At 41.8% G+C, this 27,427-nt stretch overlaps 1 protein-coding gene across 1 annotated transcript in view; it reads right to left on the bottom strand.

The window, feature by feature from the left end:
- ANAPC2 (anaphase promoting complex subunit 2) overlaps positions 1–27,427 on the bottom strand; it is a 1,102,972-nt gene that overhangs the window by 74,386 nt on the left and 1,001,159 nt on the right. The window contains 1 exon segment of the mRNA XM_044058339.1: positions 24,499–24,734. Within this exon segment, the coding sequence (XP_043914274.1) occupies positions 24,499–24,734 (236 nt within the window).

Here is a 27,427-nt window from a genome sequence, read left to right on the forward strand (position 1 = left end):
CCTCCTGAGCAGTGGAGCCAAATAACTTTTGCTTTTCCAGTGGAGCATCCAGAAGCTTTGCTTTAACATGGTCTGGCAGAGACTGTTCTTTCAGCCAAGCATGCCTACGTATGACTGCACCTGTCATAGCTGACCTACATGAAGCTTCCAATGCATCATAACCAAACTGCAAGAAATGGTTGCTAACCTGTTGAGAGTTATGTACCAGATCCTGAAGTGATTTCCGATCTAGGGGTTCAGGTGAAGACAGCTTTTTATGCAATTCATCTAACAAATATTCTTGGTACTGTATCATATGAAACTGACAGTTTAAAGCCCTCATAGAAAGGGTAGCAGAAGTATACACTTTTTTACCCCATCGCTCTAAAGCCCTGGACTCCCTTTCAGAGGGGAGTGGATTTTTTGTAGTGACAGCTGCAACCCCTTTAGGGCCCTGGGAGATAGTTTCTGGATCAGCAGAGTGGGCCTTGTAAAGGAAAAGGTGTGATTCTGGGACCCTGTAGTACCCATCGGGTTTGGCAGGAGCCGGAGGGAGAGTGTCAGGGGTTGTGCTAGATTCAGAGTACACATCAATGACATTCAAAACAGGGGGAATAGCCAAAGGTCTATGCTGAGGCAAATGCAAGAAGGTCCTTAATCTCTTCCTGGAATCAGAGAATTCCTGGCCCTGCCATTGGAAATGCTCCCTCATAGTGTGCAGAGTTTCCCCAAAAGACAGCTCTTCAGGAGGGGTGGCCGAAGGGATAGATTCCTCTGCATCTGAATCCTCGTAGGCCGGAAAAGCCTCCTCCTGGTAGTCCGAGAGAGCAGAGCCATCAGAGGCCTCATCTGAGGAGAGAGGATCAGAGGGCTCAACCCTGGGCCTTTTTTCTGTAGGAGGTTGAGAGCCCCTGTCCGGATGAGGCTGAGCCCCCCTAATTAATGAAATAAGGTCCTCTGCAAGACTAAGGATCTGAGAACCTGTAGTGGGTCCCTGAGGGATAACCCTGGGAGGCATAGATTTTGAGTGTTTAGCAGCTTTAGCCCTAGAGAATGCCTTAATAGACATGGATGCAGGAGGCCTGGCTGCACCAAGTGCTGGTGCAGTTTTGTCTAAGGGAATGGTGTCAGAAGGTTCCTGGACACCAGATTCCAATGGAGATTCAACAACCGATACAGTAGTGGCCTCCGGGGCCGAGGTTGTCGGTTGTACGGTTTCGGTGGACGGTAGTACCAAGGACTCTGTTTCAGAGACACTCGTGGTAGGCCTGGCCGTGGTTTCAGCCGAAACCGCGGACCGCGTGTGTCGGTCCTTGTCCTTCCGTTTCTGTATTAAATGTGAAGTCGGAGTCTCCGACGGCATTTTGTAAGCAAAACTAGCCCCAAAAAATTCCTCTGCAAACTCCGACCGACGTCTTAGAGTGCGTCGGTTGAAGGAAGCACAGGCAGAACAGGCCAAGACGTCGTGGTCTGGGCCTAGGCAAGGTAGGCAGTAAGAGTGGAAATCCTTATGAGGTATTTGTTTCCCACAAGTTAAGCAATTATTAATTTTATCTGACATCGGCTGAGGCAAGAAAGAGTCCCCAATGGGGTACTTAGCTTTTGAAGTCTTCGGTTTAGATGAATTACAGGAGCTGGCCGACCGGCACTTGCGAACTGCTTCTGCTTCGGGCACCACGCGGCAAGAAAGACTGAGGAAGATGGCGTCGGCTGACACTTTTATACCCCAGGCGCTCTGACGTCGGGGAAGGGGCGACATCAGCCGACGCTGGACCCAGACTTTGGAATCCGGCCGACCGAAGGGTTGCCTGAGGCAGGACAACCCATATGTGATGAATGCAGATGCATCCTTGAAGGACATCATAAAACATGTCGTGATCCCATTCATAAAATCAGTCACGTGACCTTAGACCTTATTCAAAAAAGTAAAACAGAGAACCCTACCCCTGAACTATTACATCCTAACTGATAATAAAAGTCCAAAGGCACATACAAAAAATAATCAATTGTCTTGGCAACCAAACTATTCCTCCACTATACATACTTCACTTAAAGGAACATTGTTAAAATCACAGACCATCCTTAATACATAGGCATGCTTCTCTTTAATATAAAATACAAAATCCATAAACATATATCAATAAAATAAAAAAAGAGGAGAAAAAAAGGAGACAAAAACATTGGAAATACACACACCTAACTACGTAGCAACTTGCATTTGAGAACAGGATTCAAAGGAAGTTTGTCATTTAAACATTTACCTGCATCTGCCCTTAACCTAATTTTCCACCTAATCTCTGAAACGTCTGTCAGAGTCTCAATATCCCCACCCTGTTCACTCACCTTCACTACCGCGATAACCAAAAATCTAAAGGTATGTGTATGGTCAAAAACAAGAACATGTTTGGGCAGTGCTCTAACAGTACTGCCAACCCTGACGTTATAAACATGTTCTCTAAATCCTATCCTTAAATTTTCTGTTGGTTACCAAAACAATTGATTATTGCAGTAGGATGATTGGCTGAATTGCTGGAGTCTTAACTATTTATTAAGTAATCACTGTTTAACATCTGAGGAAGCAGCACTTTTAATACTGTGAAAGCACTTGCGTTTATTAAAGGAAAAGTTTTATGCTCAACTCGTAACTATTTTATTGGATCCTGCATTGCTCTGGTTTCACTTTATGTGCCTTTGGACTTGCTTTTTGAGTTAAGTAAACCATGTATCTCCTCTGCCACTTTGTGAGGTTTTATCCTAAGTGATAAATAAATCACTGGTTTATTTAATGACAACTTAAAATAACTGTAGTAACTGGTATATAGTGAAACAGACTTGTTGGTTACTATAGATGTAAGAGATCTGTATAAGGTAATCCCACATTCCATTGGACTTGAATGGTTTGGGGCCTATTTAGAAAGAAGAGGTATAGAACAAGGGCGAGTAAATAGTTTTATGAAATTGTTGGAAGTTATTCTGAATAACAATTTTATATATTTTGAGGGTAAGATATTTAGACAAAGGGAAGGTGTGGCAATGGGCTCACCAGTGGGCTCTTTATTGGCCAATATTGTTATGTTGCAGTGGGAGTCCTTATTTGTAGTAAAACAACATTTTATTCATTCTATTCAATTGTATTTGCGATATTTGGAAGACATTTTTGGAGTGGAAGGATGATGAAGGGAGTTTTTTTTAAGGTTTATTGATTATATTAATAATAGCACAGATTTTTTTTATATTTCACATATTCCTTCCACAGGGATAGGATACATTGATCTTTATGTCATGATTGAAAAATTTATGAATTACGTAGATACACCTCACGAGTATATAGAAAGTCCATCTACTCAAATATATTATTACACTTTACTAGTTCCCATCTATTTTGGCAGAAAAGTGCAGTGGTTAAAGGACAGTTGGTGAGGGCTGTGCTTATGACCACTCGATAAGGATTTTCAGAAAGAATGTCATACATTATTAGGGATATTTGGTAAAAGGGAAAGTCTGAAATCGATGGTGAAGAAACTCACTGAGGAGGTTTCTATAAAGAGGGCAACAGGACATTTCTTCCTTATTTTGAATAATAATAAGGGTGATAACGTAGGAGAGAGTATGTTGGGAAATAAAAAGAGGCAGGAAAGTAATAATTTTTCTTATGCTCTCATTAATACGTTTAATTTAGAGAGTCCTATGATTAGATGGATTCTGAATAAGAACTGGAGTATTTTACTTGAGGATAATGAGGTATTTGAAAGACTGGGGGATAAACCCATTATAGTATATAGAAAGGGATATAATCTGAAAATTTTATTAGAAAGCAAGAATACATTAATCTGTAATCCCATTATGCATAAATGTGGAAGGAGTAATATGTTTATTTTAGTTTGTAATAAGGTGACTGTTAATGGTATATCTATTCGGGGTACATATTCCTGTTAGACGATGGGTGTGGTTTATGCTGCTTTATGTAAAAAATTGTGTGTGTTTTAATAAAAGGAAAATGAAGTGCAAGCTCTGTAATCATGTATACAAACATTTATGACATTAAAAAGACAGGACTACAAATGCCTTACTTAGACATATTAGTGAACAGAGGGACCACTGTTTTAAATTTATAATTTTGGAAAAAAGTTAAGACCCCACAAGGGGCCCAAGGTCTACATTATTAGTAAAACAAGAGGTGGTCTGACAGCTGTTACTGAATTTGAACAAATGGCCAAGTTTTAATGATAATGTGACCATTGCCCCATCTTAAAATTAAAATCACTAACAAGGTACAACGAGAATTTATTGCATATTTTTTGGACAGATGCTACTGTACATAGGTCTATGCAACGCATTTAGATTTAGGTACAGCTATTATTTTAAGTTGCCATTATTTGTATTACCACTATTTTTAATGTTTATGTTGTTAAATAAACTAATATCTATTTATGTATTATCTGTTATGATGCAATAGTTCAGTGGTAGGGTTCTTGCTGTTTTAGTTTTATGAAGTCACGACTGATTTTATGTATGTGATCACATGACATGTTTTACGTTCTTTTGGGGTCATATGATGTTTTACTATGAGTATATATGCTTGAGTGAATGTATAAATGAATGTATCTGATGAAATTTTATTATACAGAAGACGAACTCGCTTGTACGAATCAATAGATTACTATGTTTTTATATTTTTGACTGGTTGCTTTGAAAGTTCTGTTTCAGGTGCCAGGCAAAATTTTTAGTTTTTGGGTTTGTTTTTTAATTTTTCAAGTTTTCGTACATATAGGCAAATCTCATGGAGTCTCTACACTTCTAAAGTCATAAAGCGAGCCACCTCATACACTGATGTCCCTCTCAACAAGCTGAGTAAGGAGAAAGTCACAGTCAGTTGATTAGGATCCGCCACATTACGCATGCACTCATGTAACTGGACCATACCAGTATGACTCAAAGTCTGTGCGGGTGTAAACTACCTCAGATGTTCCTCCCTAAACTATATGAAGAGAGGCATCATGAAGTTCTTGAAATACATGTCCTAGGCTAGTATGAGCATAGCATTGAGCATCTTTTTACATTCTCCAACGATGATGCCACATGATGATGAACAAAAGATGACTGACTTTAATAATTGGCTTCATTTCTGGTGTCATTCTAAGGGGGTGCAATACTTGTCAGCATGGAAGGAGATGGCCAACAGACCACATTGTTTTGCTAGAAACGGTCTACGCTTCTCCCCTGTAGGCTTTCGAATACTAGCTAAAACATCGTCCTGTCCCATAGTGCCTTTTTCAGGCAATGCCGAGGTACTTCCGACATAGCAAATCAAAACCAAGAAAATCTAAAGGTGTTACTGATCAATGCTAGGAGTCTAAACAAAAAACTCCACTCCCAGAAGCTCTCTTCACCCTAGAGAATGCGGACGTCTATGCAGTCACTCAGACATGGTTTAAAGCTACAGATAATACACCAACAGTGCAAGGTTATAATGCCACCCATTTAAACCAGCTAATATACAGACAGGGACTAAAGGTGGAGGTTTATCTACTTACATCAAAAATAAATATACTTCAAGACTGGTCAAACAGGACAATGCACTTGAGCTTCTCCATGTTCAAATCATCACAGGCAAAATACAATACCACTTTCTTGCAAGCTATAGGTCCCCTTTCTATGACCCAGGAAACCCATACCATGAAGTTAACATTATTGGAAACGCTCAACATCCAACCCAATACCATATCTATGGGTAACTTTAATTATCCCCTTGCTAACTGGGACTTTTATACAAAACCAAACTTACAGACATTTGTGGATTTTGTAAACACAAACTCCCTGGACCAAACTGTCAATACACCTGCTCACTACAACCATCTGGATATACAAAGCTGATATAAGTATACTTATATGCACTTGTTCTGTTTCAGTGACAGTTAACAAAACGGTGCTGCTTTTATTTGTTTCACTGAATACTGACTGAATATTGGTGCTCTCTCTCTCTCTCTGCAGTTTCTCAGGGCTAGTTCAGCACTTGAGCTCTAAGCCAGCTGGTTTCATAGTGGGGGTTGTTTTACATTCTGTGAAGTTTTGTGCTCATCTAATTGCCCAAGGGTCTATCTATAGTTTTATATTACTGGCATAGTTACATTTCTGTGTATTTGTGCTCAGTAGCAGAGCTGTTCAGCTCACTGTGACTAATTCTACAACCATCTGGATATACAAAGCTGATACAAGTATACTTTTTTGCACTTCTTGTTTCAGTGATAGTTAACAAAACTGTACTATATTATTTGTTTAAATGAATACTGATTGAATATTGGTGGTCTCTCTCTCTCTGTGCAGTTTGTTTTCCCACCCTTCTGCCCAAGTGTTGTTGTATTCTTAAACTTGGTGGCTTTGGAATTGCCCACCCCTTATATTATATTAGAAAACCAAAAGACTTGGAGAAATTAAAAAAGGAGTAATACAAGGACAAGAACGGACTCGATTCCTAAGTCAAAGTATGATTAAAGTTAATGAAATTAGTTTTGCTTCAATCTTTGTTAGCCAGAAGTGCTCTTCACAGTATCCGCAATGTGCCCAGTCCTGCAATTCATATGGAGTTACATATATCGGTAACATATCTAATTATGATTATAAATTCTTGTTTATAAGACCCATTGCTCCTACTACTACTACTACTGGAACTGTTTGGGTATCCTTCTCCCACACAGTCATTTCTGCCTACAAGTCCTGGTATTTTAAGATTTTGTCTCTCTCTGTACATAAAGTAATCCCAATAACCATAAACTAAATTCAATGAAAGACCTGAAATGTAATTCCATACTCTTTTTACTAAGGGCATTGTGTTTTTCACTAGTATGGGGCAGTGCATGTCATCATGTAGACTGGAGTTATGGAGATGTTGTGAATAATGGAGTCCCTAATTCAGAAATGACTGGCTTATCTGAGCAAGGCCTTGAAAGAGAAGTGCTGCCCAAGTCAGATGATATTCCGAAGCTTGTGGCAGAAAGGCCTGCTGCATTTTGTCGTCAAAAAATGGAACAGATAGTGGAGTAATAATGGGAGGAAAGAAAATTATCCGATAATGTATAGCAAGCAGAGGTTGCAAGTGTCTCCAATAATCCAAAACGAAGAGATAAGGCAACCTAAGAGCCAAAGGAAGTGTGAAAACAGGATGAAGCCATGGTTACATTAACTGGTTTGACAAACAAGAACATGACTATAAAAATATTAGTAGCATCAGAAACTAGTGGAGTACTACAAATGTTTAGACTGGAGCTTTATAAATTTGCAGCTACAATGTAAGCAATGGCTCTACATGATTTGGTCTCTGCTGATGTCATAGCCTGGCCCCATGTACAAAATGGGAAAAAGGGATTGATGACAATGCAGTTTGCTAAAAAAGCTGCGCCAGAAGTTGCAACTGACAGACAATTTGTAACTTAATTAATGATTATTCTAAATGCGAGCTTCAAAGAAATGACTCTTGGTACTACACCATAGTATAGTTTAACTGACAGACTGCACTGGAAAAATACTACACATGTAAGGCTAAAATATGATCCAATTTTTTTTTTTTAACATATCTCTTAAGACGAGAAAGAATTATTTATGTTACACTTTACAGTTAATACAATACTGTGCCTGTTACAGATGTGAAAACTGTATATCCATTTGATGTAAACAGATCAGAATGAGACGTGCTTGTTGACTTTAAAATTGAGAAGAGACTGATGTATATTCCCCAGCGTTCTTTTTAAGAAAATAAATGCATTGATCATTATTCTGGCCAGCTTTTGAGCTATTGCTGATGTTGCTGCTACTTGTTCATTAAAAGAAAAACTGTAAAAAGCAGACATGGAAGTACATGAGAAGAGAGTTCATTACAAATTTGAAAGTTTCAGCATACTGTCATTAAGTTAAGGCAGTTGTCACTTCTGGATGGACTGGACTGCACTTCCAAGGGAAAAAGAATAAATTATAAGTGAAGAAGGTGCAACCATTAACAGAAATAAATTCAAACTATAACAAAAAAATCCAACTTTTGTCACTATAAGGATCATATTTATTCACTAAAGTTACACTTATTTTGCCCTTTTGCCCACATTTCTCCAGGACTTCATCAGAATAAATGAACAAAACTAACTTAAGTACAATAAAACTGATCACATGTTCACAATGGGGTCTACTTCTAAATTTAAAAGTTTCAAAACTGAGTTCCTTATGGCCAAGACCATCTAAGAGCAAAGTTTTGAAACTCTGAAATAGAAATAAAAAAAGAAATAATTTTTAATGTTTTTGTAGGAAGGGGCAAGGCAAGTCCCCCTCTACCACCTGCTAATTAAATATACCAACTCTGAGTTAGTACTACAGAGAAGAAAATGGTAACTATACCATTCCCTGCTGTATGGTGATCTCCATTTAAACATTTCGAAGTTTCAAAACTTCAATCTTATTGTCTCGACCATAAGAAATTCGAAGTTTTGAAACTTCGAAATTTAGAAGTTGACTCATTCACAACATCTCACAAGTAAGGAATAAGTGGCATAACAACAAAGAAAAAAACACTTGTGATAAAAAATAAACACGTTGATAATTTAATTTAACTGCCCTTAATTTTAAAACACTGGGACAGAAAAAGTAATTCAAATCTGGGAATACACAAGCACTGAATCATAATCACCTGGACAGTTATTGGTATCCCAACTTAACTACCCAGATGCCACTTCTCAAGTTTCTAGAAACAGTTTCTAGCACAAAAAATGTACATTTTTAAAATGTTGTATAAACAATGTGCATGTTTACAGAAAGCATTATTTCCATCACTTTTATTAATGCTACAAAAATGTTCATACATACATACAGTGGATATAAAAAGTGTACACACCCTTGTTAAAATTATAGTTTTTTGTGATTTAAAAAAAATGAGACCAAAATAAATAATTTCAAAACTTTTCCCACCTTTAATGTGACCTATAATCTGTACAATTCAATTGAAAAACAAACCTGTTAGGGGAAAAATATAAAAAATAAAAATCGTACAATACGCTTTATATCACAAAACCTGGCATTTTAACAGAGGTGTGTACACTTTTTATAGCTACTGTATATGCTGCTAAGTGTATTTCTTGCAATGTCTCTTATGTTGGCAAAACGGAGTGAGGGATGAAGGCGAAGACACTTCAGTGGAATGACTGCTGCATGCCTGAAAGCAAGAACAATGCTTGAGCTGAGGAAAATACTGAAAAAAATATATGTTTAAGGTTTGTACATTAGTTAGAATGCCACTCTTAAAAATGTAGGGTTTAGAACATTAGTGTTGGCATCATACTGCTTTTCAAAATTTCTAAAAGTGTATGGACACTTTCAGCATGAATTTCTTTGTAGTGGAATATGAGGCAGTGGGCAGAGGGTTCCAAATTTTATCATCATCAGTTGTTTGTCTTTCGGCTTTTCCCGGTTAGGGGTCGCCACAGCAGAACCCCGGTCCACTAATGATTGGCAGTTGTTTTTTATGGTGACGAGTTGCCAGCCCGATGCCCAACCTTCAACAAAGGCACGCCCATACAACGCATGTCTTTCGAAAGCCCACTCAACTGTGGGGAGGACATGCAGACTCCACACAGAAGGCACTCCCAACCCAAGCAGAGAATCTAACCGGAGAACCTCTTGCTGTGAGGCAACAATGCTACCGCTGCACCACCGCTGAAGTACCATCATCAGTAATCTGATTAAAAATGAGATTGTAAGGTTTAAAATGGTGCATGATTACTAATTACTTGACTTTATTGAGCATTTGAATTCCTTGCATTCATTTGCAAAGTAGGTACTAGGCAATTTAATATGACTATGTTAGGCATTTTTTGTCTGAAAAGCTGAGTTCTTTTTTATGGCTTTACATATCTGCAATGTATAGGAAGCCAAAGGCATCTGCATTTTTGAGATGGAGGGTTTTTGCAGGATTACTCTCTGCTTGGCAAATTTTTCTGAAATTTTGAAATACCTGATTATAGACTGGTACTCAGATATTTTTTCTTCTACGTTTCCAGGCTGAAATCCATTATTTCATTACTGTTTTAATGTTCAAAGTTAGCCACAGGCATTTATGTGCCCTAAAGCATCTTTGCTGGAAGGGGAAAGCTTGTCTGGCATTGTTTAGAGCTGACACAGAAACTAGCCAAATGCTAGTTCAGTGTTGTTCTTGTACTGAGGAGTTCTGTCAACACATTTTAGTAACTAATCTGGTGTCTGTTTTCTTAAATTATGAAACAGAGCTAACTATAACAAGTTGAGATGGTGCCTGGACTGAGTTCAATGATCACTTTGTTAGAAGGGCACTAGCCCTGATCTCAATTAAAGGGGCACTGTCTAAGGCACGGCTTGATCCGGTTGAAGCACTGACCAACTAGCTCAGGTCACCTGAGTTAAGGCTTTTAATTAGTTGGGTAGAAAGAAGTCCAACTGCATTTAAGTTGAAGTCTCCTAGCAAGATATTTTTGTTTATTCCCACTGGAAATATATACTTAGGGGTTTGTTCCTAAAGGATAATAGTTGAGAAAGGAGGAATGTAAGCTATGGCTAAGTGCAAGTTGTTATGTTAATTCCAAAGTTTTATGTATTTTAATCCAACTGGGGGCATCATTCTTGGGGCAAGGGTGGCACCTTCTGTCTAAGCTCCTCATGAATGTAACAGTCTAAGCCAAGTCATTCCCCACAAACATATTCCTACTGACAAAGTCATGGCAGGTGCATTTGTACCTCAACGCATGCAGTGGTTTACTAGTCAAGAAAAGACCTTATCCAGAACTTTTATATCATTGAGGTCTGAAATGAGCCATATGGCTCAAGAAAATATGGGGTCAGAATGCCAAGTCACCTGCCAAATAACTTTCACTTACCAGGTCTCTCGTCAAGGGCAAGGGGGGGTTCAGTTTCCTGACAGTAAGGAATGGAAAGCAGAAGAGAAGTCTCAAATACAGTGGACGATAAAGAAATTTGTTGCAATTTTTTTTTCTCTCTCCAAAGAAACAAGAAAATCTGAACTTCCTTATAAAAATATTTTGTGTGAAAAGTGTGTGTATTGGATGTGTCCCGGCAGCTTTAAGGTCATCTTGAGGGCTTCTCTAAAGGAAGAAGCCTTGGGAAGGAAAATGGCAGAGCAGAGTTAATCAATGCAGTAAGAACATCTGAATCTTCAGTCTATGCAAATGGAAAGCACAGAGGGAAAACCCCATCTGTGGCAGCTGTAACCCAGGACCTGTAGTTCTGCCTGACATAGGAAGGAAGTTTTGTTTTTTAGCCTACTCTCTTCTCTTTCTGATTAAAGAGTGGGTGTTTCTGCATACGTACACTCAAGCACCCTGGCAAGCTTGTACTCTCCCTGGCAGACACCAGATGGTAGATAAGAATATGATATGAACCACTATCTGTCCTAGTGTGCAAACAAAACAGGAAGAGTGTACATTGTGCATTTACTGGATGCAATGCAAATGAACTCCATGGGGATTAATAAGGCATAACATTAACTAGCTTCCTGTGCAGTAATGGACCCTGACTTAGTGGGTCTAGTCCTACAGTGATCACCCTCCCTAGTTCTAACAAAGCAGTTTCTATAAGCATGTCCAGCCAAGAAGTCAGAAGCCATGTCTACTGAAGGATACAAAGTCATCACCAGTTTGGAGCAGAAAGGCAAAAACAAGGTGTACATCAGACTGGGGGATGGGGGGGGTAAAGTAGAATGTAATAGAGATTAAAAAGGTAAATGTGAAAAAGAAAAAAAAAAAGTTTGCCTAAGCTACCACCAGAGATCATGATTTAATTAGCATACCATGCAGATGGCTTGCTTGTCCCCATTGTTGGAAGTGCCAGGCACTGTTGCCAGGACCAAATACTGTTGAAAGTGATTAGAAAACAGTCTAGCAGTCTTTGCTTTCCAGGGGATGGGACATACCATGCAATACTACTCAAGGTACAGGAGTAAATGCATTTCCCTATCATGACAGCTTGCATAGGAAAGTGCATTTCCCCTATTGTTACAACTTGCTCAGGGTGCATAGGAAAGTGCATTTCCTACTTTTTTAAATTCTCCAAATCTTTTAGATTTCTAATACCATGATGGGGATGGACCCCATTCCTACGTCAAAGTGTAATTAACGTTCATGATATTAGCATTGTTTCAGTCTTTGATGTCAGCCAGAAGTGCTCCTTGCAGCACCCCTCAATGCGCCCAGTAATGACTCCTCCTGAAATTCGTATTAGGTGACATGTATTTATAAAGAATAGTTGTGCGAGAACTTACCATAACCTTAGATGTCCTTCTCTTCCATGTTGCACTATTCATAACAGTAGGGAGGTGGCTGCTTGCAGCACCAGACATTTGGCCAGTATACCAAAGTCTTAGGATAAGGGGTATGTGTGACGTTGCATGCAAAAGCCGTAAACTGACGTCAGCTATACAAGTGACGTCTGCATGTACCCAACCCAGAACTGACTGCTGCATACAGTAATACCCCTAGGATACAAGAAGAAAAGGGAAGCTTTTCAGACCTACATATACCACCAGCCAAGGAGGTAAGTATATTATACAGGTATGTAGCAGCTGTTGTGCCCTGTTTGGATGCAAGGAAGCAAGGGAAATCCCACACAGGAAAGGATAAACAAATGAAAGAAGGAGTAGGAGGGGGGGGACTGAATACTGCATGTAACAGAAAGACATCTAAGGTTATGGTAAGTTCTTACACAACTATTCTATGTCCTTCTATTCTCATGTTGCAGTACACATAACAGTAGGGAGAGTACCAAAGCTTTATAGAGCAGCCTGGGAGGCAGGTTGGAGGGTAGGGTCGATGAGACCCTGTAAAATTGACCTTGCAAACCCAGCTCTGGCTCTAGAAATCAAATCTAGTTTGTAATGCTTGGTAAAAGTATGTACAGAAGACCAAATGGCCACCTCCAGAATGGAGACGTAGTCAACACTCCTAAAAAGGGTGTTGAAGAAGCAGCTGCCCTAGTAGAGTGAGCTCTCACACTGGAATTAAATTCCTTTCCATGAAAGGAAGAGCAAAAAGATTGCCTTAGAAATCCATGAGCCAACTCTGTCTCTTTTGAGACCACCTTCCCCAAGGCCCTAGGGTGAAAAAAGACAAAAAAAGCTGGTCAAACTTTCTAATGGATTTGGTCTTGTCCAACTAATTCCTTAGTTGTCCATGAACATCCAAGGAATGCAAAGTTCTTTCTGAGGAGTTTTGAGGTTGGAGGAAGAAAACAGGTAGATTAATGGTCTGATTCAAGGAGAGTTCATTAACCACCTTAGGCATGAAAGGAGGATTGGTCCTGAGGGAGACCCTGTCTCTATGGAAGATAAGGTAAGAAGGAGTACCATAAGGGGTTGGATTTCTGAGACCCTTCTGGCAGATGTAAGGGCCACCAGCAGTACTGTTTTCCAAGTACATAGTTTAAGTGATGATGAATGAGCTGGTTCAAATGAGGCAGTGCGAGTTTTCAAGCACAAAATTAAGATCTCATGACAGAGGGATAGGTCAAGAGGGGGTCTGATATGATGAACTCCCATTTAAGAAGAGATTTATGTCTAACCTGGATTCCAAAGGAGGTACCAAAGGAAGGCAGGCAGATACAGCTGACAAATTAACCTTTTACAGAAGACTACATCAGTCCTGAATCTAGAAGCTCACACAAGTAAGAAAGGACCATGGGTACTGGAATAAGAGAAGGGTCTTGTTTGTTCTTGATACACCCCCCACCTGGAGAATCTTTTCCATTTTGATACACAATTTCTCCTGGTACTGGGTTTCCTGGCCTCCTGCAGGACACTGAGTATGTCCTCTGAATACAAGTGTCTGAAGGGGATCAAAATCACCCATAGGGTCAGCCTGAGGTTGAGCACCTGAGGGTGTATGAGGGACCCCCCTGTTTTGTGTGAGTAGGTCAAATCTGTGAGGTAACCTGTGGTAATTGTCCTTGGCTAATAGGTGTAAAAAGGGAAACCCCAATGTTGTCTTGGCCAAAAGGGGAGTCACCAGCGGGAGTTTTGGTTTGTTCCTCTGGATCTTCAGAAGGACTTTTTGAATCAGTGTGATGGGGGAACACAAAGAGACATCCCCGCCCAAGAAACAGAGAAGGTGTCCACCTTCCAAGCCTGTGGATGTGGGTTTCTGGTGCAAAACAGAAGCATCTGTCTGTTCTGGGAGGAGGCAAACTGCTCTACCCGAGGAATACCCCACCTGTGGATAAGATCGAACACCACCTCTCTGTGAAGCATCTATTTGTGAGAAGGTGCTGAGGTTCTGCTGGGGGTGTTTGCCATCACATTATTTGCTAAATGAATGTACACAGCTTGCAGGTGAATGTATAGTTTTGCTGCTAGGGACCAAATGTTAACTGCCAAGGTGCAGAGTGGATAGAACCTTGTCCCTCCCTACTTGTTGATACACCACAGTACAGTCAAATTGTCTGTGACTACCTTTAAGGTGCCTGGTAGTAAATTTGTTGGAAGGTTTGATGTGCCAAGAAAGGGCCCTCAGTTCTTTAATACTGATGTGATACCTTTGTGTCTGGGTGGACCACTCTCCCTGAACTTTATTCTGGTTGTTGTTGTTTTCCAGAACTGCTCCCCAACCCAGATCCGATGCACTTGTGTAGGGGGTGCTGTGAGGGTGAAGGGATCTGTAAGGGTATTCCCTGATTGAGGCTGATAGATGAAATCCACCATTCCAGCTCTTTTTTCAAGCATGGGAGAAGGAGAGAGGGAAACATCTAGAGGATGGGAGTGTTGGTTCCACAGATTCTTCAAGACCAATTGGAACTTTCTCATATGCGGCCTTGCACAGGGAAGCATGGGAATCAAGGGTGCCATGTGGCCTAGGACCCTCAGAAATTCCTTGGCCGAGATAATTTGGAGGGAAAGAAGTGTTTAGAAGTAAAGGCTGAGGGCCTTCCACCTTCTGGTAGGCGATGAAGGTTGCCATCTTGTCTGTTCTTATTCTACACTCTAATAAGACAAGATCTTGGGTAGGTGTCATTTTTTGTTGGTTCACTGTAAACCCTAGGTCTGCCAAGGTTTAGCACACCACGTGTAGGTGATGGTAAAGGGAGTGGCAGTCCTGGTGTAAGATTAACAGGTCTAGGTAGGGATATATTTGTATATTCTGCAATGGGCGATAACTGGAGCTAGACACTTTGTGAACACTCTTGGAGCTGTAGAGAGCCCAAAAGGCAATGCAGAAAACTGAAAATTAAGAAACCTACTGAGAAGCGTAAGAATTCCTTGTAGCTGGGGTGAATGGGGATACGAAGGAAGGCATCTCTCAGATCCAGGGATACCATGAAGGCTTGGTTGGGGATAAGGGGTAAAAGATAATGCAAGGTGAGCATTTTGTAGGTAAGGCACCTTGAGAAATAGATTGAGGATAGACAAATCCAGAACTGGTCTCCAAGGACCATCCTTTCTTGGGACCAAAAACATCATGGAGTAAAATCCTTTGTATAAATGGAGGAACTTTTTCTATTGTGCCCTGAGCTAGGAGCTGATCCAAAATTAGAGGAAAGAGGTGAAACTGGACTGAAGGGGGTTGAGGTGTCCCCTGGAAGGGAGGAACTGTCCAAGTCATAAAATAACCTTTTTGGATATTGGAAAGGACCCAAGCCTCTGAAGTGATTTTCTGCCCGGAGGGTAGGGCAAAGAGCGAGGCAGAGGGACAGGGTGGTGGTAGTGGGCAAAGGGTTTGAGTGAAAGTGGAGGAGCTCTGTCAGGTTCAGGGGTTGAGGTGGAGGATCTAGGAGGGGCTTGCTTCCTAGAGTGTCTCCGTCCTAAATTGTGGAGCAGTAGAGTGAGAAGGCTGCCTCCTTACAAAACTGGTCCTTTGTAGGTAGTTCCTGTGGTATGTGGGAATAGGCGAGACAAGCAAATGTTTTAAATTTTGCAACTCCTTTCCCTTTTCTGGGAGAGATTTAAAGAGCTCTGCTGAAGCAGTGCCACAAATGGCCTTATTATCAAGTGGTGCATCCAGTAATTTGACTTGTACATCCATGAGTAGGGGCTGGAGTCTCACCAAGGAGTACCTTCTCAGGACAGAACCTGATTGCAGATATGGATGATGCTTCTACAGCATCATAAATGCACTTGGAGTGCCTGGTCACTTGAAAAGCGGTAGAGACCAGGGCGGAAAGCTGAGACTTGGCAGGAAAATCTGGCACATCTGGCATTAATGCAGAGGCCTTGGACAGGGTATCTAGAATGAACCTAGCCATGTGGATTTGACAATTAATAGTTCTAATGGCTAGTGTGGAAGTAGTATACATTTTCTTCCCTTGTCTATCAATTTGCTATCCTTATCTGTAGGGAATAGAGAAGTGGAAGGTAGATGTCTGGATGATTTGTCTGCTGACACAGCAATGACTGCTAGGTCTTGCAGGGGGGTTCCTGAACAAGAACTGTGCATCCTGGGGGACCTTGTAAAGGCTATCAGGACGTTTAGAAGCTTGGGGCTGAGAATCTGGGACCTGAGATGCAGCCTGAAAGGCATCATGAAAAGCTGGAAGCACAGGAGGAACTGCAGATGGGGAAGGCTGGTCCATCTGCAGGAGTTCAAAATACCTCTTTTTAGTCTCAGAAACATCAGAGACCTGCCATTTAAAATGCTTTCTCATAACTGTAATGGTGTTCCCAAAGGAGAATTCTTCCCCAGGAGAATCACGAGTAATTGTGTCCTCCTCTCAGGAGTAGCAAAGTTCTTGGGAGACTCAATGTGGGAACAGTAAGTCAGGGATTTAACAGAAGGAGTTCTTCCTCTGACTGCTCCAAGGCCTGCACAGGCAGTAGGGCTGGTTGGAGCCCCCAAGACTGAAGGGCCTGGAAGGCTCTGAACAAGTCCTGAGAAAAGGCTTCCCATCCAGGTGCTGGTTCCCCTAAAACAAAACAAATACTGATTTTGCGTGTCCTTATGTGGAATTTGTCTTTCACAAGCACACTTTCCTTTCCTAGCTGACATGTGCGCCTAGAAAGCAAGGAGGAATATAATCAAAAACCCAAAAGGGTACTTATCTGTAGCAGACAGCCAAAGCCAAATGCGCAAAGAGATACCCGGAACTGGTGATCAGAGGTCTGTAGATCACAGTGGCAGAAAAGTTCTGGGTTGGGTATGTGCAGACGTCAGTTTATGGCTCTGACATGCAATGTTGCACGTACCTCTTATCCTAAGACGTTGGTATACTTGCCGGATGTCCGGTGGTGCAGGTAGCCATCTCCCTACTGTTATGAATACTGCAACACGAGAATAGAAGGACATCATATCTAATTACGATTGTAGATTCTTTTTTATAAGACCCGTTGCTCCTACTACTATTGTAACTGTCTGGGTATCTTTTCTTCCACATTGCTCTCATTTCTGCCTGCAAATCCTGATATTTCATGACTTCATTTCTCTCTGTACGCAAAACATGCAGTCACTGGGTGTGACAATTTCAGTGATCAATGCTACTTTGTCTTCTTTTCATGGCCCTCTATTATCCAGTTTTCTAGCATCTATCTTTTGAACTGTTGGTAATGGGTGATCCCATGTGATGTAGACTTCATAATTTTCTGTGATGCTTTGCGGCTCATGTTTCCAGCGTTTTTCAGCCACTTCAATACCATAATGGTTGCACAATCCCCAGTGCAACAGTCTTCCCACATTATTATGCCTTTCAGTATACAGTCCTTCTGCCATTAGTATGTCACAACCAGTAACAAGGTGTGCACCTGTTTCCAAGTTTCTAAAGTGCATTTCCCTACAAGTCTGGGTCACTACATGTCCTTGCACTAATAAAGGGGGGGGGGGCTTTTAATATACAATAGATGATTCACAACCCCCTCCAGTAAGAAGGGTGCTGGCTTCTTCCAAGGGTATTCTGCTACATCTACTGATCCTTAGCAGTGGGCATGGTGGCAAAATCCAAGGGAAACATGACAGATAAAGGAAGACAGTGCCAAAAAATAAATAAATAAAAGCAAACACATGTTTAAAGTAAACCTCACAGGGATGAGTACCAACAAGTGTGTAACAGATGTTAATGGGCTTGTTCTTTTTATAGCTGTGCTGTATTTTCCACTTTCGATTCACAAGTTTCAGTGGCAATTCCAATGGAAGTCTTTATGAGTAGAATTATGTCAAAATGGCCAGAGAAAAATATTACTCCCTTGTGAAAAATAAAGTACAGTTTTGTACCTACCATAAATGTAGATGTCCGATAGATATGCAACTGCAGTCATAACATATGGGTTGTCCTGCCTCAGGCAGCCCTCGGTCGGCCGAATTCCAAAGTCTGGGTCCGGCGTCGGCTGGTGTCGCCTCCTCTCCGACGTCACAACGGCTGGAGTATAAAGGCATCGGCCGACGCCATCTTCTTCAGTCTTTCTTGCCCCAGATGTCAGGTGCCCACTTAGGAAGGCTAAATTTGGTAAATGGATAAAAAATAATCCCAAGCATGCACAACAGTAATAAACAGATACACCATAGGAGATACCCCCAGCTGAAGTGTAGAGGGGTAGGGACCCAAAAAGAAGGATACAGAGGGGTAGGAGGGTGGGAAAATCCGACTGCAGTTGCATATCTATCGGACATCTACATTTATGGTAGGTACAAAACTGTACTATGTCCTTCAAGAATGCAACTGCAGTCATAACATATGGGTTGAATACCATAGCCAAGCTGGGGGTGGATGGAACTATGATAAGGATGGTGTAGCTATAATCCCCTGCAGGACTGCCGAAGCAAAGCCTGCTCGGGATCTGGAGTATAATGGCAGGTGGTAGTGCTTGGTAAATGTATGCACGGAGCTCCATGTAGCAGCCTCTAAAATGTTCTTTGTTGCCACTCCTCTTAGGAAAGCTGTGGAAGTGGCTATAGCTCTGGTGGAGTGTGGCCTAATATTGACTGGCACACCTTTTCCATGAAAAGAATAGCAAAATCTGATGCAATGTCCAATCCATTTTGAAATTGTTTGTTTGGAGATTGCCTTTCCTTGTACTCTAGCAGCATAGGCTACAAACAGCTGGTCAGACTTTCTGGTGGCCTTAGTTCTGTCCAAGTAGTAGCAAAGTTGTCTGTGTATGTCCAAAGTATGCAGTAGTTTTCCCCCCTATTTTGAGGATTGGGGAAGAATGTAGGCAGATGAATAGCTTGATTTAGACACACCCTGGAAATAACTTTTGGCATGAATGTAGGATTGGTTCTTAGGGAGACTCTGTCTTGATGAAAAATGAGGAAGGGGGGCACTGCCATGAGTGCCTGTATCTCCGAAACTCTTCTTGCAGAAGTGACTGCCAATAAGAAGGCCGTCTTCCATGAAAGAAATTGCATTTCTGAGGATGCTGCTGGCTCAAAGGGAGGAAGAGTTAGTTTTTCCAACACGTAGTTGAGGTCCCATGCAGGTACTGGCTGTTTTCTGGGAGGTTTGATATTCTTTATCCCTCTTAGAAACTGTCTTAGCAGAGGACGCGAAAACACTGGAGGGTCACAGTTGTATTTTGCTGAGATTGCTGAGGCATGAATCTTTGAGGAGTATGAGAATCCAGTATGAAATAGGTCTGCCAAGTATTCCAATATCTGAGGAATACTCAGTAGTTCTGTGTCCTGACCCTTTTTGGCATTCCAGATGCTGAATCTCTTCCACTTGGCTGAATAGGTTTTTCTGGTGGAAGGTCTGCGTGCTTCCAGCAAGATCTCTTGAACAGATTTGGAAAGAGAGTTAGGTGTTGAAGTCATGGAAGTCTCCAGGCTGTCAGATGCAATGTTTTCAGGTCTTGATGAACAGCCCTGTAATTGTGTTGCGTTAGGAGCAGGGGCCATAGGAGCAGGGGCCATAGGGTCAGAGGCCATGGTTTGGTCCGAGTTATGGTCAATAGCAGTGGGCACCAGTGTTGCCTTGGCCAGTCTGGAGCTATCAAGATGCCTGTTGGTTGTTCTGCTTTTATTTTCAGTATCACCTTGGTCAGCAGAGGCAGAGGAGGGAATGCATACATTTTTACAGAATTCCAGCTGAAGGAGAGAGCATCCGTTTTCCAAGCTAGAGGGTGGTGAGTCCTTGTGCAGAACTTTTCCAGGTGATGATTTAAGTGGGAAGCAAAAAGATCTACGTCCGGTATTCCCCATGTCCTTGTCAGTTGAGAGAAAATGTGAGGGTGCAACATCCATTCGTGTGGATCCATGAAATTTCTGCTCAGATTGTCCGCCAGTACATTGTCCTTGCCTGGTACAAACTGGGATTTTAAGTGTATGTTCAGGCTCAGGGATTTTTCCCAGAGAAGCATTGTTAGTCTGCAGAGGGGATAAGAATGAGTGCCTCCCTGCTTGTTTATGTACCACATGACAGTGGTGTTGTCTGTCCTTATTAGCAGATGTCCTTCTTGTAGTGATTTTTCGAAAGTCTCGATGGCATGTATCACTGCCAACATCTCCTTTTGGTTTATGTGCAGATGTCTTTCCTTTGGCGTCCATAGGCCTTGAATGCATCTGCCCTCTATGTGCGCCCCCCATCCATGGTCTGAGGCGTCTGTTGTGATCATTTGGCCTGCTTGAGGTCTGTTGAAAGACATGCCTTTGTTTAGTTGACTGGCTTGAGCCCACCATAGAAATTCCTTCTGCAGGCATGGAATAAGTGGGATTATGTCCTCTAGGCTGTTGCTGTGTTGAGACCATAAGTTTTTTAAATACCATTGCAGCTTTCTCATATGAAGTCTTGCCAAAGGTATCAGAAGAATACAAGATGCCATGAAACCCAGGGCCTACAGGATTTCCCTTGCAGTCAGCTGGGAAAGTTTTGCTAGGCCTTTGAAGTACTCTGGTAAATGCTGCTGTTTTTCCTCTGTGAGGTAGGCCATTTGTGTTTCCGTGTCCAGTTTGGCTCCTAGGAATGTAATCTGTTGGGATGGTAGTAATTTTGACTTCTGAATGTTGACTGTGTATCCCAAGGCCTGCAGTAGATGCATGACATAGTCCAAATTCCCTTTTAAGGTTTGTTTGTTGTCTGCTTGTATGAGGCAGTCGTCCAAGTAGGGGTATATTTGAATCCCCCGCTGTCTGCAGTGTGCCACTACTGATACCAGGCATTTCGTGAACACTCTGGGTGCAGTAGACAAGCCAAACGGCAATGCTGAAAATTGATAATGCTCTGTTCCTGCAAGAAATCTGAGGTATCTTTTGCAGCTTTGTCTGATTGGGACATGCAGGTATGCCTCCTTGAGGTCCAGAGTGACCAGCCAAGACCCCTTGCCCAGCATGGGAAGAAGTTGCTGCAACGTCAGCATTTTGAACTTTGGCACAATGAGGAAAGTGTTTAGATTTGACAAGTCCAGTATGGGTCTCCATTTGTTTTCTTTTCTTGGAACAAGGAACAGTCTTGAATAAAATACCTGGCCTTGCTCCTGAGGAGGAACCCTTTCTATTGCTTTTATACTTAATAGCTTGGAAACTTGAGAGAGTGCCTCTGCCCTTTGATGATGTGGCAGGTTTGGCATGCCTTGTCTTATTGGTAATGTGTGGAAGTAGTATCTGTAGCCTTTGTCTATCAAATCCAGAATCCAATTGTCTTTGGTTAAGATATGCCAGTTTTGTGAGAATAAGGCTAATTTTCCGCCCAAAGGTGCTTCTCTTTGAACCTTTGTAGGTGGTACGAAAGTGAAGTCATTGTGATTATCCCTGTGGTGCAGCTGAACTGTCTGCGCCACCTCTTTGATTTGGAGGTTGCCATTGACGGCCCCTGTAAGATCCACGGTATTGCCCTATACCCCTGGCTCGTCTGCTTTTTCCCCTTTGAAACTTGTCAGAGCCGGGGAAGGACCAATTCTTCGAGGGCCAGTTTCTGCTGAATCTGGGTGGCTGAACTTGAAGGAAATCCTTGACTGTCTGTACTGACTTTGCTTTTTCCTCTATGGATTTCAATACATCTTGTGCAGTAGCACCAAAAAGCTTTTATTTCTCCAAAAGTGCATCCAGTAACTTTACTTTAACATGGTCAGGCAAAGATTGATCCTTCAACCAAGCATGTCTATGTATTACAGCCCCAGTCATAGCTTCCCTACATGAAGCTTCCAGTGCATCATAACCACACTGCAGAAAATGGTTATTAACCTGGTGAGTGTTATGTATATGATCCTGCAGTGCCTTTTTATCAATAGGCTCAGAAGAGGCTACCTTTTTCTGTAAATCATCCAGGAGAAAATCTTGGTACTGAAACATGTGAAAAAGGCAGTTAAGAGACCTCATGGCTAGGGTAGTAGAGGTATATACTTTTTTACCCCATCTCTCCAGGGACCTTGCTTCTCTGTCAGCTGTCAGTGGGTTTTTGGCAGAGGAGGAAGTCACTCCCTTGGGGCCCTGTGAAATAGTTTCTAGATCCACAGAGTGGGCCTTAAAAAGGTGCTTGCGAGTGTCAGGGACCCTATAATATCTGTCCGGCTTGACAGGAGCAGGAGGAAGAGTCAGGGTTGGCACCGGAGTCAGAGAAAACATCATCCAAAACATCCAAAACTGGAGGGATAGCCAAATGTCTGTGCTGGGGGAGCTTGAGGAAAGTACGTAGCCTTTTCCTGGAGTCAGAGAATTCCTGACCCTGCCACTGAAAATGTTCCCTCATGGAATGCAGAACTTCCCCAAATGAGAAATCCTCTGGAGGGGAGGCAGAGGGAATAGATTCCTCAGCATCAGAGTCCTCGTAGGCCTGGAAGGGTTCTTCTTGAGTGTCAGAATGCTCAGAATCCCCAGAGGCTTCATCCGAGGAGAGGTCGTCCGCCTGCTCAGTTCTAGGCCTTTTCTCTGCAGGTGGCTGAGAACCCCTGTCCAGATGAGGCTGAGACCCCCTGATAAGGAAAATAAGATCTGCAGCCAGAGACATGATCTGCTTATCAGAAGGGGCCTGGGCAGGTTTAGGATGGGCCTTGGCCTGACTGGCGGCCTTAGCACATGCAAAGGCCTTGATGGACATGGAAACAGGAGGCCTAGCAGCCCCACATGCAGGCGTTACCTTGTCCATAGGAATGGTGTCGGGTAGGTCCAGAACTTCGGTTTCCAGAGGAAAATCAACAACCGGCACCAGAGAGATCTCCGACACCGAAGGTCGTGTAAGCGCTGTGTCGTCGGCCTGGAGCGGTAGATTTACCACTTCCGAAGGAGCCGGAGCGCTAGCAGAGGGTTTAGGAGAAACATCGGTAGCGGATGCGGGCCGAGGATGTCGGTCCCGGTCCTTGCATTTTTTAGCAGATTGGGTTGTCTGTTGTTCCGACGGCATGATATATGCAAAAGATTCACCGAAGAAGTCCTCGGCGAATTCTGCCCGGCGCCTGAGAGTGCGCTTATTAAAGCAGGCACAGGCAGCACAGGCCGAGATGTCGTGTTCTGGACCCAGGCAGAGAGAATGGAAGTCCTTATGAGGTATTTGTTTACCACAAGACAAACAATTATTAACTTTCTCAATTTGTTCTGACATCGGCTGAGGCAAGAATAAATGTTCCCCAACGGGGTACTTAGCTTTTAGATGACTTCGGTACTGAAAACACAGGAGCTGACCGACCAGCACTTGCGAACTGCTTCTGCTTCGGGCACCGCGCGGCAAGAAAGACTAAAGATGGCGTCGGCCGATGCCTTTATACTCCAGCCGTTGTGACGGAGAGGAGGCGACACCAGCCGACGCCGGACCCAGACTTTGGAATTCGGCCGACCGAGGGCTGCCTGAGGCAGGACAACCCATATGTTATGACTGCAGTTGCATTCTTGAAGGACATCTGCATTGTTACACCCTACCTCAGTACATAATAAACCAAGGCATGCAGTCTGCCACCACAAAAGTCACCTGCAGCAGTCCGGTTCTTACTTCACTAACCGGCACTACTGCAGAAAGCTGCATCATATAGACACTGTACACAATCTCTTACTGTAAAGGTACCAAAATGCAAAGAAAAGTCATACAAGTAGAAATTTAAGTTTGGAATATACGAATATGTCATTATACCATACAAAAAAGAAACAAAACCAATGGCTCATCATGTAATTCTGTTTCAACTAGTCCCAAACCAAACTGTCCCTTTCCTCTCAAAGCCCTTCAAAGTTCTGATGAATCCCTCAGCTGTCTCTCTTGCCTCTGTTCTGCCTGGTATAAAACTCCAAGGCTTCACTTTATGTTACATATTTTTAAAAGAACAACTGGTTTACACAAGTGAAAGTAAATATGTAAATTGTGATAAATGACCAGATGCCATTATATATATGAATACACTGTGTTACTAAATGCACTGAATCTGTCTCTGTGTGTGTACATACATGCACCAAGACACACCGAACTCCCACTGCTACTGGATACCACAGAGATACGTCTACAACTACCCTAGTTAAATCCATTAATGTGTAACTATACACTCAGGATTCTGCATAAACATATGTACTGCAGAACACAAAACCACTATGTTAAAGGAAAATGCAGAAGCACTGAGGCATGCATATTTGGGTGCATCACGGCAAGAATATGTTCATGAACTATATATGTTACCTGTAACCCTTCTTCTTTCTGGTCAGCCTGTGATGCCATAGCAGACTCCTCCTCTTCATCACTATCAATAAGAACGACTTTCTCTACATTATCCTGTTGCTGTTCCTCAATGACACTGAAGGTACCTGGAGAATCTTCACGCAACACACCCTGCTGCAGCCACAGTGCCATTTTTCGCCTTAGTGACCCTTCTGGAACCTTCAAAGTTTCACTTAGTTCTTCCAAAGTCCATGTACCTAACGAAAACAATATCAAAGTGGAAATCCAAAGAAATTACCTGCAATTCTTCTGTTGTGAAACAGTACTGATACTGCCATGTATAGTGACTAAAACTAGAAGTATACCAAGCTTTCTGTTTACTGGCTTCACTACTGTACATGAAAACCCACAAGTTACAGTTACAGCTCTTAAAAGTTTTTGCATTATAAACAGGAAGACTGACAGCTAGGACACATCATGTACATCTTTGACTGCTGTTTTTTTTTTTTTTAAGGAGGGGGCTCCCTATGATACAGCTGCAAATTACAGGCATAAAAGCTGAAATTCTCAAACGTAGACATCTAAAGATAGGCAAGAAAAATGAGATTCAAATATACATATACACTCTTTCATCTACAATACACAAGTTCAAAACAGGATATACACACATGAATTCATAAGTTATTTCACATGTAATACAACTAGTTTAACACAGCAGAAAAATACATAATGTATACAAAGATGTTTGCCTTAGTGTGCAGTTTGCTAATGCACAACTGATGTCATGAAGGCTGTACAATCCCACAGATATCACAAAAATATGCCTTCAACCTTGCGGTGGCTCATGCCAGTATGAATAACCTGGGAAGCACCAAGTAGAAAGATGAGTAGACCCATACTGGAGCTTGCTATTTGTCAAATGCAAAATTTCTTAACTGGGATCTTACCCTCATCCTGGATGATGCCCACACAAAAAGACAAGATAACTGGCTTTAAAATTTGGCTCAGTAACTGGTATCATTTTAGGAAAATCTTCTAGATCAGCTTGGGACAATGGGATTGACAGTCCAACTTGGTTTGCCAAAGATGGCCTGTAGGTTTTGTTTCATGGATTCTATACACTGTCCAAAGCACTTGCTGCTTCCTTAGTGTCTTTTTTAGGGAAAGCTCACCTTGTGGACATTTTTAAGTAACAAAAAGGTTTGCAGTAATTTCCAGTTCATATCACATCAACGTTGCTCTGCTTGATGCCAGAAATCTTAATCAATTGCCAAATACTGAGGCTCTCCTGCAACTTGAACATATCCGCATGTGTGATGTTACAGAAGTTCAGTTTCAGTGTGAACACAGCATTCCCTCTGTAGATTTCAGCAACTATCAAGCATTCAAACCTGTTAGAAACTTATGCCAGAGCAACAACACTTGTCAGAGACCTCTAGACAGACTTCCTATTACCAACAAATAGAACTTAATGAAACTCAAATTACCCTAAACAAGGTAAATCATCTGTCTGCTACAAGTCACCTTCCCTCTACAGACATGGATGGCGACCTGCTACAGATCATCTTCTGCCTCTCTGGTGGACCACAAAAGATTTCTAAACCTATTTCCTGAACTTCCCATGAATAAAAACATCTCTTTTTTCATGGGTGACTTCAACTGTCTATCAATTAATTGGAGTTGTTGCATGCCTCTTACTAAATGGACCATAATTCAAATTAGTGATTCGTCTTTTCCTTTCTAGTACCATAACTTTTAAGGACTTCAGCTGGAACAGCAGCAGCAGTGAAAATACAAAGACTTGAATTTCTGTCAACAACAAGGAGGAACAGATTTATTACTCAGTGCCTCCCCATATCTGGAAAAACTTCTGTTACTTATAAAACAGCTACCATCATTTCCTTGAAGACCAACTTTTGATGATTGGATGGGTGCCAATAACCATTACAGGTCTGAGTTGTTTCACCTACCTTGAGGAAGGAGGGACATTAATAGGATGGATACTGGCAAGGTTGTGTGTTGTGGTCCACTGAATGACTCAGCCTTGTAAACTCTGAATCTATAAAGATGAATGATATTGTGTACAGAGGCAGTAGCAAACTTGGCTCAGCCTGCTTACATAAACTCATTCCCTTCAGCTACAGCACACAGTGAAACAATATAGCTGCCATTACACCAACAATGGAAATGTGACTACAAGGCAAGAGATAAGTTTTTATTAAGCCAATATGCAGGAGACGTGATAACACAGTAACAGCACCTGCATTATTCAAGAGACATGTTTATACCCTTCCATCCTGCAGTTCTTCAGAAATTTGGGCAACAGTACTGAAGTCCAAAGGACAGAAAGTGAATTAAATTAGAAAATTAAACATGCACAATAGGCAGAAAGAGCCGGCAATTCTGGAACTGTTTTAGCACAAGTAATGGCAACTGAGAGTTTCTTTTAGGACAGATACTTAATTTTGCATATGCAGCTGGCTAAAAAGGAAAACGTATGAGCACCACCCCCCAGAATTAAATAAATATCCCAATGAAGAGTAGTGTAAGAACCATAAGGTAAAAGGTATCCTGTAAAAGGACCTTACAAATTAAAACAGGCGGGAGAAAAATAGTCAGTTCCCTAATAGATGGCAGTCAAATGAAGTATAGCCGAAAAATATAGTTACAGTGGACTTGGCTGACACAAATTTGTGTGACATTTCATTTATTTATTTTATTTTAAGTTTGATGACTGGGGAAGTCTACTGGGCCATAGAGAGTCCGTTTTCAGTGGCGGCCCGGGGAGAAAAGCTCCAAGTTATTTCAAGTCGCATCTTACAAAAGAGTAACAAAGATTCGTACAGAACATTTAAACATTTGCAGAAGAATAATACATCATGTAAATAGGCACTTAGTGAATTAACATTTAAAATAAATGGGTAAGCTGAATATGTACAGAAAATACATT

This window comes from Protopterus annectens, chromosome 16.part0 (assembly GCF_019279795.1).
Source record: "Protopterus annectens isolate FY-2018-M chromosome 16.part0, PAN1.0, whole genome shotgun sequence".
Lineage (NCBI taxonomy): Eukaryota > Metazoa > Chordata > Ceratodontiformes > Protopteridae > Protopterus > Protopterus annectens.